Raw genomic sequence first — 13,576 nt, 5'->3', positions numbered from 1 at the left:
TTTTTTTTATTTGGGAAATTGTTCTGACAATTCAGGACTATGGAGCTAATGAAGGCAATGGAGGAGAGGGAAGGTCAGGGACCAGGGTAGGCAAACAAGAGGGTGCAGGAGATACAGAGCACTGACAGCAGCACCGTAATACAGAGCACTGACATCAGCACCGTGACATACAGCGCTGACAGCAGCTCCGTGACATACAGCGCTGACAGCAGCTCCGTGACATACAGCGCTGACAGCAGCTCCGTGACATACAGCGCTGACAGCAGCTCCGTGACATACAGCGCTGACAGCAGCTCCGTGACATACAGCGCTGACAGCAGCACCGTGACATACAGCGCTGACAGCAGCTCCGTGACATACAGCGCTGACAGCAGCTCCGTGACATACAGCGCTGACAGCAGCTCCGTGACATACAGCACTGACAGCAGCTCCGTGACATACAGCGCTGACAGCAGCTCCGTGACATACAGCGCTGACAGCAGCACCGTGACATACAGCGCTGACAGCAGCTCCGTGACATACAGCGCTGACAGCAGCTCCGTGACATACAGCGCTGACAGCAGCTCCGTGACATACAGCGCTGACAGCAGCTCCGTGACATACAGCGCTGACAGCAGCTCCGTGACATACAGCGCTGACAGCAGCACCGTGACATACAGCGCTGACAGCAGCTCCGTGACATACAGCGCTGACAGCAGCTCCGTGACATACAGCGCTGACAGCAGCTCCGTGACATACAGCACTGACAGCAGCTCCGTGACATACAGCGCTGACAGCAGCTCCGTGACATACAGCGCTGACAGCAGCACCGTGACATACAGCGCTGACAGCAGCTCCGTGACATACAGCGCTGACAGCAGCTCCGTGACATACAGCGCTGACAGCAGCTCCGTGACATACAGCGCTGACAGCAGCTCCGTGACATACAGCGCTGACAGCAGCTCCGTGACATACAGCGCTGACAGCAGCTCCGTGACATACAGCGCTGACAGCAGCTCCGTGACATACAGCGCTGACAGCAGCACCGTGACATACAGCGCTGACAGCAGCTCCGTGACATACAGCGCTGACAGCAGCTCCGTGACATACAGCGCTGACAGCAGCTCCGTGACATACAGCGCTGACAGCAGCTCCGTGACATACAGCGCTGACAGCAGCTCCGTGACATACAGCGCTGACAGCAGCTCCGTGACATACAGCGCTGACAGCAGCTCCGTGACATACAGCGCTGACAGCAGCTCCGTGACATACAGCGCTGACAGCAGCTCCGTGACATACAGCGCTGACAGCAGCTCCGTGACATACAGCGCTGACAGCAGCTCCGTGACATACAGCGCTGACAGCAGCTCCGTGACATACAGCGCTGACAGCAGCTCCGTGACATACAGCGCTGACAGCAGCTCCGTGACATACAGCGCTGACAGCAGCACCGTAAGCAGCCCCAGGAGGAAGTCAGCACAGCACAGGGATGGTGTGATCCCCTCATAATAAGAACCCCCAGGAGGAAGTCAGCACAGCACAGGGATGGTGGGAGCCCCTCATAATAAGAACACCCAGGAGGAAGTCAGCACAGCACAGGGATGGTGGGAACCCCTCATAATAAGCAGCCCCAGTAGAAATATGACACCGCTCAACCTCTTCAAAGAGGAGGGTAGGGGCATATAGTACGGTGTGCTTTTTTGGGTCAGGGAAGTGAGCCAAATGAATTAAGAAGGTCTGTGTGCTTGATTCCAAAAATTGTTTATAGACATATACATGGTCTACTGATCACATGTGTTGAATTCCTCCGAGATCCATGCCTCATTCATTTTTAGAAATGTGAGGTAGTTAACACTGTGGTGAGCTAGGCGAGTACGCTTATCGGTCACAATCCCCCCTGCTGCGCTGAACGTCCTTTCGGACAGGACACTGGATGAGGGGCAAGCCAACAGTTCGATTGCAAATTGGGCAAGCTCTGGCCAGAGGTCAAGCCTGCCCACCCAGTAGTCTAGGGGTTCATCACTCCTCAGAGCGTCCACATCGGCCGTTAACCCAATGTAGTCGGACACCTGACGGTCTAGGCGTTCCCTGATGCTGGATCCGGATGACACCTGTCGATGGGTCGGCTGAAAGAATGACCTCATATCCGAAGTCACCAACACATCTTCAAACCGGCCTCTTCTTGCAGGCGCTGTTGGATTGGTACCCGCAAATCCTTCTCTGGGAGTGGGAATTGCTCCTCTGCCAGCGCACGCAAAAGCAGAATGCAGCATTTCTCGAAGCAAGGCCTGGAAGTGCTGCATTCTGACAGCCCTCTGCGACGGCGGTAACATTTCCGCCATTTTGTGTTTGTACCGGGGGTCTAAGTACGTTGCCACCCAGTACTGGTCCTTGACCCTCATGCTTTTTATACGGGGGTCCCTATTAAAACACTGGAGCATGAAGGCCCCCATTTGCACTAAAGTGGAAGCGGTGTGGTGGCCTGGCTCCTGCTCATCATCCAGGATAATGTCGTCCTCTTCATTCTCCTCTCCCCATCCTCGCACAACAGGGATCCCAGAAAGGTTTAAAGCATGCTCTTCTTGCTCCTGCTCATCCGCCCCGGCACCATCCTCCTCTGACTCCTCATCAGACTCCTGTTGTTGACTTGTCTCAGATAGAGTAGCCCCCCCTGGGAATTCATCCAGCATTGCGACTTCCTCATCTTCCCGCTCCTGCTCCTCCACAGCCTGATCAATGACACGACGCAATGCACGCTCCAGAAAGAAGGCATAAGGTACCATGTCACTGATGGCGCCATGGCTGCGACTGACCAGTTTGGTGATCTCCTCAAATGGCCGCAGAAGTCTGCATGTGTCGCGCATGAGCAGCCACTGGCGCGGTGAAAAAAAACCCAGCTCCCCAGAACCGTTTCTTTCGCAGAGTTCATACAGGTAGACGTTAACTGCACGTTTCTGCTGGAGCAGCCTATCAAGCATATAGAAGGTTGAGTTCCATCGCGTCGGGCAATCGCAAATAAGACGTCTGACCGGCAGATGGTGTCGCCGCTGAATGTCAGCAAGGCGAGCCATGGCCGTGTAAGATCTTCTGAAATGGGCCGAGATTTTCCTTGCCTGCCGCAAGATGTCCTGGACCCCAGGGTATTTGACAAGGAATCGCTGCACGACCAAGTTTAAGACGTGTGCCATGCACGGCACGTGCGTGATTTTGCCCTGTTTCAATGCGCTAAGCAGATTGGCACCGTTGTCACACACCACTTTACCAACTGTCAAATTGAGCGGTGTTAGCCACTCATCTGCCTGTGAACGCAAAGCTGAAAGGAGTGCCGGGCCAGTGTGGCTCTTTGCTTCCAGGCACAACAGACGCAGCACGGCATGGCAACGTCTCACCTGGCATGTGGAATAGGTTCTGGGGAGCTTGGGCGGTGCAGTGGAAGAGACGCTAGCAGCGGAAAAGGAGGAGGCAGCTGAGGAGGAGAGGGAGGAGGATGGAGTAGGAGGAGGAGAAGAAGAGTCAGGCCTGCATGCAATCCGTGGCGGTAAAACCAAATCTACACGGGTGCCACGGGTTACATGCTTGACGGCCGTCAGAAGGTTCACCCAGTGGGCAGTAAAACTGATATACCTTCCCTGCCCGTGTTTGCTAGACCACGTGTCTGTGGTCAGATGTATCTTGGCACCGACACTGTGTGCCAGAGATACATTCACTTGCCGCTGAACATGGCCATATAGCTCTGGGATGCCCTTCTCTGAGAAATACTTCCTTCCTGGGACCTTCCATTGTGGTGTTCCAATGGCCACAAATTTGCGAAAGGCCTCCGAGTCCACCAGTTTATATGGCAGTAGTTGGCGGGCTATGAGTTCTGACAAGCCAGCCGCCAACCGTTGGGCAAGAGGGTTATCCGGCGTCATCATTTTTTTACGCTCAAACATTAGGCCCACGGAAGCCTGCCTTTTTGCAGAAAAATGTGAGCTTGGCGTGATGGAAGGTGGAGTGGAGGACAATTGTGAGGAGAGAGGAGAAGGAGAAGTAGAAGACGAGGCTGGACGGTGAGAGCCTGCAGTGTGGCTTTGTGTGTTCCGTTGCTCCCACTGGGCTCGGTGATGGCTGCTCATGTGCCTTCTTAAGGCGGTCGTCCCTAGGTGAGTATTGGGCTTACCGCGACTAACGCGTTGACTGCAAAGATTGCAGATGGCAACGCTATTGTCAGCAGCGGACACGTTAAAAAAAGCCCACACTGCGGAGCCATGTGCCGGTGTCCTGGGAGCGCCAGATGTGACCGTACATGGTCGATGACTCGCTCCTGATACATTTGCAGTCTGCTTTGTCCCTGCTGTGCAATGTAAGTCATTGCTGCTTCTCCTCCCTATCTGCTGGTCCATATCTCCCTCTGAACTCCCCTCCTCTTCCTCTCTTGTGGGCACCCACGTGACATCACTAGACACGTCATCATCAACGTCACCTTCCCCACCGCTATAAGTAGAGTAGGCAGCAACACCGGGGACCAACCTCCTCCTTGGGCTGATCTGGGTACTGGCGTCAGACTGCTGAGTAGCGCTTGTTGCTACCTCCTCTTCCTGATCCAATACCAAGAGTGGCTGCGCATCAGAAATGTCCTCTTGATATGGATCGGAAAATAATTCCAGTGACTCAAGCGGAAGGTATGTGGTGGTGGTGGTGGTGGTCGTGTTGTTGGTGGTAGTGTCTTTGGGGGTGCACATAGCAGAGAGTGAAGAAGAGGGTGCAGATCGAGAGGATGAGGAGGGTGCAGAAGAGTAAGGCTGAGCGAGCCACTCAACCAAGTCTGGTGCATCCTTTAAAGTAATTGAACGCACCTTCTGCAACTTCCCACTTTGGCTCAAGCCTGTTGCTCCTGCCCTACCCCTACCACCCCTGCGGAAGGGCCTGCCTCTTCCTCTGCATGTCATTTTTTAAATGACCCTGTGACAAAACTCTTAGTCCCTATACCGCTGAAGGACTGCTGCAGTATAGGTGAGCGGTCAGCAGTGGTGCACGTCAACCCTATCTATTGTGGACCTATAGCGGTCCTTACAGAACAGCAGACTGTACCGCACTCAAGCCTATGTACCGTAGCACCCTATACCAAGTTACCAGTCCTTATAAGAACTTTTGTGGACCAAGCAGGTTGTGTATTAGTGTTTAGCAGACTGTACGTCAGTCCCTATACCGCTGAAGGACTGCTGCAGTATAGGGCAGCGGTCAGCAGTGGTGCACGTCAACCCTATCTATTGTGGACCGATAGCGGTCCTTACAGAACAGCAGACTGTACCGCACTCAAGCCTATGTACCGTAGCACCCTATACCAAGTTACCAGTCCTTATAAGAACTTTTGTGGACCAAGCAGGTTGTGTATTAGTGTTTAGCAGACTGTACGTCAGTCCCTATACCGCTGAAGGACTGCTGCAGTATAGGGCAGCGGTCAGCAGTGGTGCACGTCAACCCTATCTATTGTGGACCGATAGCGGTCCTTACAGAACAGCAGACTGTACCGCACTCAAGCCTATGTACCGTAGCACCCTATACCAAGTTACCAGTCCTTATAAGAACTTTTGTGGAACAAGCAGGTTGTGTGTTAGTGATTAGCAGACTGTACGTCAGTCCCTATACCAATGAAGGACTGCTGCAGTATAGGGCAGCGGTCAGCAGTAGTGCACGGCAACCCTATGTATTGTGGACCGATAGCGGTCCTTACAGAACAGCAGACTGTACCGCACTCAAGCCTATGTACCGTAGCACCCTATACCAAGTTACCAGTCCTTATAAGAACTTTTGTGGACCAAGCAGGTTGTGTATTAGTGTTTAGCAGACTGTACGTCAGTCCCTATACCGCTGAAGGACTGCTGCAGTATAGGGCAGCGGTCAGCAGTGGTGCACGTCAACCCTATCTATTGTGGACCGATAGCGGTCCTTACAGAACAGCAGACTGTACCGCACTCAAGCCTATGTACCGTAGCACCCTATACCAAGTTACCAGTCCTTATAAGAACTTTTGTGGACCAAGCAGGTTGTGTATTAGTGTTTAGCAGACTGTACGTCAGTCCCTATACCGCTGAAGGACTGCTGCAGTATAGGGCAGCGGTCAGCAGTGGTGCACGTCAACCCTATCTATTGTGGACCGATAGCGGTCCTTACAGAACAGCAGACTGTACCGCACTCAAGCCTATGTACCGTAGCACCCTATACCAAGTTACCAGTCCTTATAAGAACTTTTGTGGAACAAGCAGGTTGTGTGTTAGTGATTAGCAGACTGTACGTCAGTCCCTATACCAATGAAGGACTGCTGCAGTATAGGGCAGCGGTCAGCAGTAGTGCACGGCAACCCTATGTATTGTGGACCGATAGCGGTCCTTACAGAACAGCAGACTGTACCGCACTCAAGCCTATGTACCGTAGCACCCTATACCAAGTTACCAGTCCTTATAAGAACTTTTGTGGACCAAGCAGGTTGTGTATTAGTGTTTAGCAGACTGTACGTCAGTCCCTATACCGCTGAAGGACTGCTGCAGTATAGGGCAGCGGTCAGCAGTGGTGCACGTCAACCCTATGTATTGTGGACCGATAGCGGTCCTTACAGAACAGCAGACTGTAACGCACTCAGGCCTATGTACCGTAGCACCCTATACCAAGTTACCAGTCCTTATAAGAACTTTTGTGGACCAAGCAGGTTGTGTGTTAGTGATTAGCAGACTGTACGTCAGTCCCTATACCAATGAAGGACTGCTGCAGTATAGGGCAGCGGTCAGCAGTAGTGCACGGCAACCCTATGTATTGTGGACCGATAGCGGTCCTTACAGAACAGCAGACTGTAACGCACTCAGGCCTATGTACCGTAGCACCCTATACCAAGTTACCAGTCCTTATAAAAACTTTTGTGGACCAAGCAGGTTGTGTGTTAGTGTTTAGCAGACTGTGCGTCAGTCCCTATACCGCTGAAGGACTGCTGCAGTATAGGGCAGCGGTCAGCAGTGGTGCACGTCAACCCTATCTATTGTGGACCGATAGCGGTCCTTACAGAACAGCAGACTGTACCGCACTCAAGCCTATGTACCGTAGCACCCTATACCAAGTTACCAGTCCTTATAAGAACTTTTGTGGACCAAGCAGGTTGTGTATTAGTGTTTAGCAGACTGTACGTCAGTCCCTATACCGCTGAAGGACTGCTGCAGTATAGGGCAGCGGTCAGCAGTGGTGCACGTCAACCCTATGTATTGTGGACCGATAGCGGTCCTTACAGAACAGCAGACTGTAACGCACTCAGGCCTATGTACCGTAGCACCCTATACCAAGTTACCAGTCCTTATAAGAACTTTTGTGGACCAAGCAGGTTGTGTGTTAGTGATTAGCAGACTGTACGTCAGTCCCTATACCAATGAAGGACTGCTGCAGTATAGGGCAGCGGTCAGCAGTAGTGCACGGCAACCCTATGTATTGTGGACCGATAGCGGTCCTTACAGAACAGCAGACTGTACTGCACTCAGGCCTATGTACCGTAGCACCCTATACCAAGTTACCAGTCCTTATAAAAACTTTTGTGGACCAAGCAGGTTGTGTGTTAGTGTTTAGCAGACTGTGCGTCAGTCCCTATACCGCTGAAGGACTGCTGCAGTATAGGGCAGCGGTCAGCAGTAGTGCACGGCAACCCTATGTATTGTGGACCGATAGCGGTCCTTACAGAACAGCAGACTGTAACGCACTCAGGCCTATGTACCGTAGCACCCTATACCAAGTTACCAGTCCTTATAAGAACTTTTGTGGACCAAGCAGGTTGTGTGTTAGTGATTAGCAGACTGTACGTCAGTCCCTATACCAATGAAGGACTGCTGCAGTATAGGGCAGCGGTCAGCAGTAGTGCACGGCAACCCTATGTATTGTGGACCGATAGCGGTCCTTACAGAACAGCAGACTGTACCGCACCCAAGCCTATGTACCGTAGCACCCTAGACAGACCAAGTTACCAGTCCTGATAAAGAGCTTTGTGGAACAAGTGAGTTGTGAATGATTAGCAGACTGCAGCAGAAGGGCAGCAGTCAAGTATAATATTCTTTCTATATTTGGAAGAAAGAATATTATACGTGTACAAGCCTATTACCGTACCACTGATACCAGTCCTGAAAAGAACCTTTGTGGAACTAATAGTAACAGCAAGTCTTTAAAATTATCCTCACTGCCTGACACACTGCTTCCTGCCTGTCCCTATACAAATTGGCAAAAAAGAGTAGGCTGGAACGATTAGCTGGAACAGCTCTTTTGTGGACCTGATAGTAACAGCTAATGATGATGATGATGATGATGATGAAGAAAGACTAATCTGGCTGAGCTGTCCCTAAAATAGCAGCATACAGCGCTCTGTCCCTTTATCTAAACTGACAAAAGAAACTCAGGCTGCTGACCTAACACCTATACCAGTCCTGAAAAGAACTTTTGTGTACCAAATAGCTAGCGTTTTCTCTGTCCCTACTCCACACAGGATCCTTTCCCTACAGTGACAGAAGAAAGAATGTAAAATGGCCACCGGATCGGGTGTATTTATAGGTTAGGGGGAATGTCCAAGTGTCCATGAGCTGTCATGTCTCAATTGGTTGTCCTGTAACACATGATAAACGTGTCACGAAAGGTTAAAGTTCTTGTATACATTAAACACGTAAGTCCGCCGGGGCGAACGACGGAAAAAGGCGTTCGAACCCGCGGACGGCGAAAGTCGGAAATTCGCCGCGAAACGACCGCCGGGCGAACCGTTCGGCCATCACTAGCTGTCAGCGCTGTATGTCACGGAGCTGCTGTCAGCGCTGTATGTCACGGAGCTGCTGTCAGCGCTGTATGTCACGGAGCTGCTGTCAGCGCTGTATGTCACGGAGCTGCTGTCAGCGCTGTATGTCACGGAGCTGCTGTCAGCGCTGTATGTCACGGAGCTGCTGTCAGCGCTGTATGTCACGGAGCTGCTGTCAGCGCTGTATGTCACGGTGCTGCTGTCAGCGCTGTATGTCACGGAGCTGCTGTCAGCGCTGTATGTCACGGAGCTGCTGTCAGTGCTGTATGTCACGGAGCTGCTGTCAGCGCTGTATGTCACGGAGCTGCTGTCAGCGCTGTATGTCACGGAGCTGCTGTCAGCGCTGTATGTCACGGTGCTGCTGTCAGCGCTGTATGTCACGGAGCTGCTGTCAGCGCTGTATGTCACGGAGCTGCTGTCAGTGCTGTATGTCACGGAGCTGCTGTCAGCGCTGTATGTCACGGAGCTGCTGTCAGCGCTGTATGTCACGGAGCTGCTGTCAGCGCTGTATGTCACGGTGCTGCTGTCAGCGCTGTATGTCACGGAGCTGCTGTCAGCGCTGTATGTCACGGAGCTGCTGTCAGCGCTGTATGTCACGGAGCTGCTGTCAGCGCTGTATGTCACGGAGCTGCTGTCAGCGCTGTATGTCACGGAGCTGCTGTCAGCGCTGTATGTCACGGTGCTGATGTCAGTGCTCTGTATTACGGTGCTGCTGTCAGTGCTCTGTATCTCCTGCACCCTCTTGTTTGCCTACCCTGGTCCCTGACCTTCCCTCTCCTCCATTGCCTTCATTAGCTCCATAGTCCTGAATTGTCAGAACAATTTCCCAAATAAAAAAAAAATGCTTGTAGTTATCGATCCCAAATTCACCTCATACATGTATTATGCTATTGTCCAGGTGGTGGGACTACGTGCTACCCCCTAATAATTACCCCGTGGCCGCAAATTCGACCTAAAGGTTTGCGAAATTCGCCTCCCATTGAAGTCAATGGAGCCCGCGGCGAACGGTCGTTTTCGCGAACGTTTGTGCCCGTTCGCGTTTCGCGTTCGCGAAACGTCCCGTCGGAAGTTCGTCCATCACTATTAACCACTGCATATATATATATATATATATATATATATATATATATATATATATATATATATATATATATATATATATATATAAAATATGTCCTAGCCCTTTAGATCGCATTGAAAAAATGAAAATCATTGAATGATACCAAGTATAGCAGTACCACTATGCAGATAAATAAATACATTTCAATCTCACCTCTAGCACACGATCTTGTATCTGCTGCAAAGACAAGCTGGATCCACGTATTTTATCTTCAGCTTCCTGGAGGGCTTTCTTTGCTACTCCTATATTCTGTACCACACCATCTACATTGTCTTCAACTGTCTTTGCTTTGTTCCTAAATGACAATAATGAAACAGAAACTGCCAGACTTTAGAAATGAGTATTGATTTGCAAAACATGCTTTATGTTAATTAATTAAATCCAGCCGCATGACATGAAGAATGACAAACCATAATAACGTGCAAAAAATATTTAATGATGTATACATATTTCTCAATATTTAGTCAATCATATTTGAGTTAGTGTGCCACCCACAGAATGCCATATACACTATTGAGGTAAATCAATAAAAAGTCTGTTCTGAAACATTATTTCACTGTGAAACTAAAACAGTTGTCATGGCGATAATGACATATATTCTAGGCTAACTCTATCATTAGTACTTGAAGTATGCCATCATGATTGCTAAAGCCTTTTCTAACTACCCATAGGTGAAAATATGTCTTCCTTATGACTTTAACATTTACATATATTTGCTAATAAAATATTTTTAGAAAATGTATACTTGGTAAATGTCATTTTCAAACAGAAAAACAGTAAAGTAAATGAAGTTCATGAGTGGACATAATGCCCGTGAAGCCTATGTTGCTGCAGAGAGGTCCACAAATACAAAGGTGTGGAACAGTTACATGAGGTCTTTTGATCAGGATATTTTCCCTGCTGATCATTTATTCTTCTTTGGAAAAAGACCAGAAGATAAACACAGAAAAAAATCAGTGCAGACAAAATGTGGCAACACTAACATACAGTATCTCACAAAAGTGAGTACACCCCTCACATTTTTGGAAATATTATATTAGATCTTATTATGTGACAACACTGAAGTAATGACACTTTGCTACAATGTAAAGTAGTGAGTGAGTGTACAGCTTGTATAACAGTGTATATTTGCTGTCCCCTCAAAACAACTCAACACACAGCCATTAATGTCTAAACCGCTGGCAACAAAAGTGAGTACACCCCTAAATGAATATGTCCAAATTGGGCCCAGTTAGCCATTTCCCCACCCTGTGAGTTACTGTTACAAGGTCTCAGGTGTGAATGGGGAACAAGTGTGCTAAATTTGGTGTTATCACTCTCACTCTCTCATACTAGTCACTGAAAGTTCAACATGGCACCTCATGGCAAAGAACTCTCTGAAGATCTGAAAAAAATAATATTTGCTCTACATAAAGATTGCATAGGCTATAAGAATATTGCCAAGACTCTGAAACTGAGCTGCAGAGCAGTGGCCAAGACCATACGGTGGTTTAACAGTACGGGTTCCACTCAGAACAGGCCTCGCCATGGTCGGCCAAAGAAGTTTAGTGCACATGCTCAATGTCATATCCAGAGGTTGTCTTTGGGAAATAGATGTATGAGTGCTGCCAGCATTGCTGCTGAGGGTGAAGGGGTGGGGGGGGGGGGTCTGCCTGTCAGTGCTCAGACCATACACTGTACACTGCATAAAATTGGTCTGCATGGCTGTCATCCCAGAACGAAGCCTCTTCTAAAGATGATGCCCAAGAAAACCTGCAAACAGTTTTCTGAAGACGAGCAAAGGACAAGGATTACTGGAACCATGTCCTGTGGTCTTATGAAACCAAGATAAACTTATTTGGTTCAGATAATGTCAAGCATTTGTGGCGGCAACCAGGTGAGGCGTACAAAGACAAGTGTGTCTTGCCTACAGTCAAGCATGGTGGTGGGAGTGTCATGGTCTGGGGCTACATGAGTGCTGCTGGCACTGGGGAGCTACAGTTCATTGAGGGAACCTTGAATGCCAACATGTATTGTGACATACTGAAGCAGAGCATGATCGGAGACTGGGCTGCAGGGCAGGAATCCACACCATGATAACGACCCCAAACACACCTCCAAGATGACCACTGCCTTGCTAAAGAAGCTGAGGGTAAAGGTGATGGACTGACCAAGCATGTCTACAGACCTATTGAGCATCTGTGGGGAATCCTCAAATGGAAGGTGGAGAAGCGCAAGGTCTCTAACATCCACTAGCTCTGTTATGTCATCATGGAGGAGTGGAAGAGGACTCCAGTGACAACCTGTGAAGCTCTGGTGAACTCCATGCCCAAGAGGGTTAAGGCAGTGCTGGAAAATAATGGTGGCCACACAAAATATTGACACTTTGGGTCCAATTTGGACATTTTCACTTAGGGGTGTACTCACTTTTGTAGCCAGCAGTTTAGAGATTAATGGCTGTGTGTTGAGTTATTTTGAGGGAACAGCAAATTTACACTGTTATACAAGCTGTACACTCACTACTTTACATTGTAGTAATGTATAATTTTTTCAGTATTGTCACATGAAAAGATATAATAAAATATTCACAAAAATGTGAGGTGTGTACTCACTTTTGTGACATACAGTATAATCATTGTCAAGTTGCTGACAGAGTCATCAAAGTGGTCCAGAAACTTTTGCTTTGTACAACAATCTGTACCTCAATGTTTTCTACTGCAGGTTTAAGCAAATCAAAAGAGTACATACTGTACAAGAAAGCTAGGGTCTTTATTCCTTTTGGTTGAGGCTGACTGGGGTGTAGCAATGAACAAACCCTTTTGTTGGGGCAGAAAATTTTATAGAGCTGTCAGTGCTAGGTCAATCATTGTAGAGCTGTAATTGACAGGCTGTTTCTGCAAACCTAATATAGATTTGTGCTCAGGAATAAAGTTCGATATTGTAGATAAAGGAGGGCTGCAGTAATTACATAGTTACATGGTTAGCCAGGTTGAAAAAAAAAAAGTGCATCCAGTTTAACCAAAAAATAAATAAAAAATCATACAATCCCATATACACAATACTTCACCCACAGTTGGGGCGAAAAACCTCCGCAAAGCATGATCCAATTTGCTCCAGCAGGGAAAAAAATTCCTTCCTGATCCCCTGAGATGCAATTGGATTCCCCCTGGGCCAACTTTACCTATGAGGCTACTTTTAGACTGGGACGGTGTGGACGTCAGCGGTAAAGTGGGGCTATATATAGCCCTGCTTTACCGTCGTTTTAGTAGTGCTATTCGGCCGCTAGCGCGTCTGCGACGTTGCCCCATTGTTTTCAATGGGAAGGGGCGCTTTAGGAGTGGTGCAGGACATTTTTGACCATCCTGCAAGAGCACCGCTCCAGTGTGAAAGTCCTCAGGCTTTCAAACTGGAGACACAGGAGAGGCGCTTTACAAGCGGTATACGGGCGCTATATTTAGCGCTGTAGTGCCTCTAAAGTGCCTCAGTGTGAAAGTAGCCTAAATGTTAGTGCCCAGTTATATTATGTAGGAATTTATGTTGGTACTACCTTATTATTACTAATTGAAAATAATTTTTTTACTTATATTACCTGCATCAGTACTTTGTAAGCAGGCTAGGGCACTAATAAACCCTCATAGGTGAAAAAGAAGTTAATTCTCGCTGATGAGTAGGAGAATTAATAATGTGCCCAATTATGGTCCCAAATAGTT

At 48.8% G+C, this 13,576-nt stretch overlaps 1 protein-coding gene across 3 annotated transcripts in view; it reads right to left on the bottom strand.

Annotated features, from left to right (window-relative positions):
* LAMB3 (laminin subunit beta 3) overlaps window positions 1-13,576 on the bottom strand; it is a 135,304-nt gene that overhangs the window by 17,013 nt on the left and 104,715 nt on the right. For all 3 annotated transcript variants that reach the window (XM_077481156.1, XM_077481155.1, XM_077481157.1), the window contains one exon: window positions 10,041-10,182. In XM_077481156.1, coding sequence (XP_077337282.1) covers window positions 10,041-10,182 — 142 coding nt within the window. The remainder of the gene's footprint in view (window positions 1-10,040; window positions 10,183-13,576) is intronic.

The sequence above is a fragment of the Lithobates pipiens genome, unplaced genomic scaffold (assembly GCF_037356315.1).
Source record: "Lithobates pipiens isolate NorthernLeopardFrog02 unplaced genomic scaffold, aLitPip1_a1.2 Scaffold_16, whole genome shotgun sequence".
In the NCBI taxonomy this organism is placed as follows: Eukaryota; Metazoa; Chordata; class Amphibia; order Anura; family Ranidae; genus Lithobates; species Lithobates pipiens.
The sequence above is the reverse complement of the archived record's forward strand: the minus strand, read 5'-3'. Positions and strand labels throughout refer to the sequence as shown.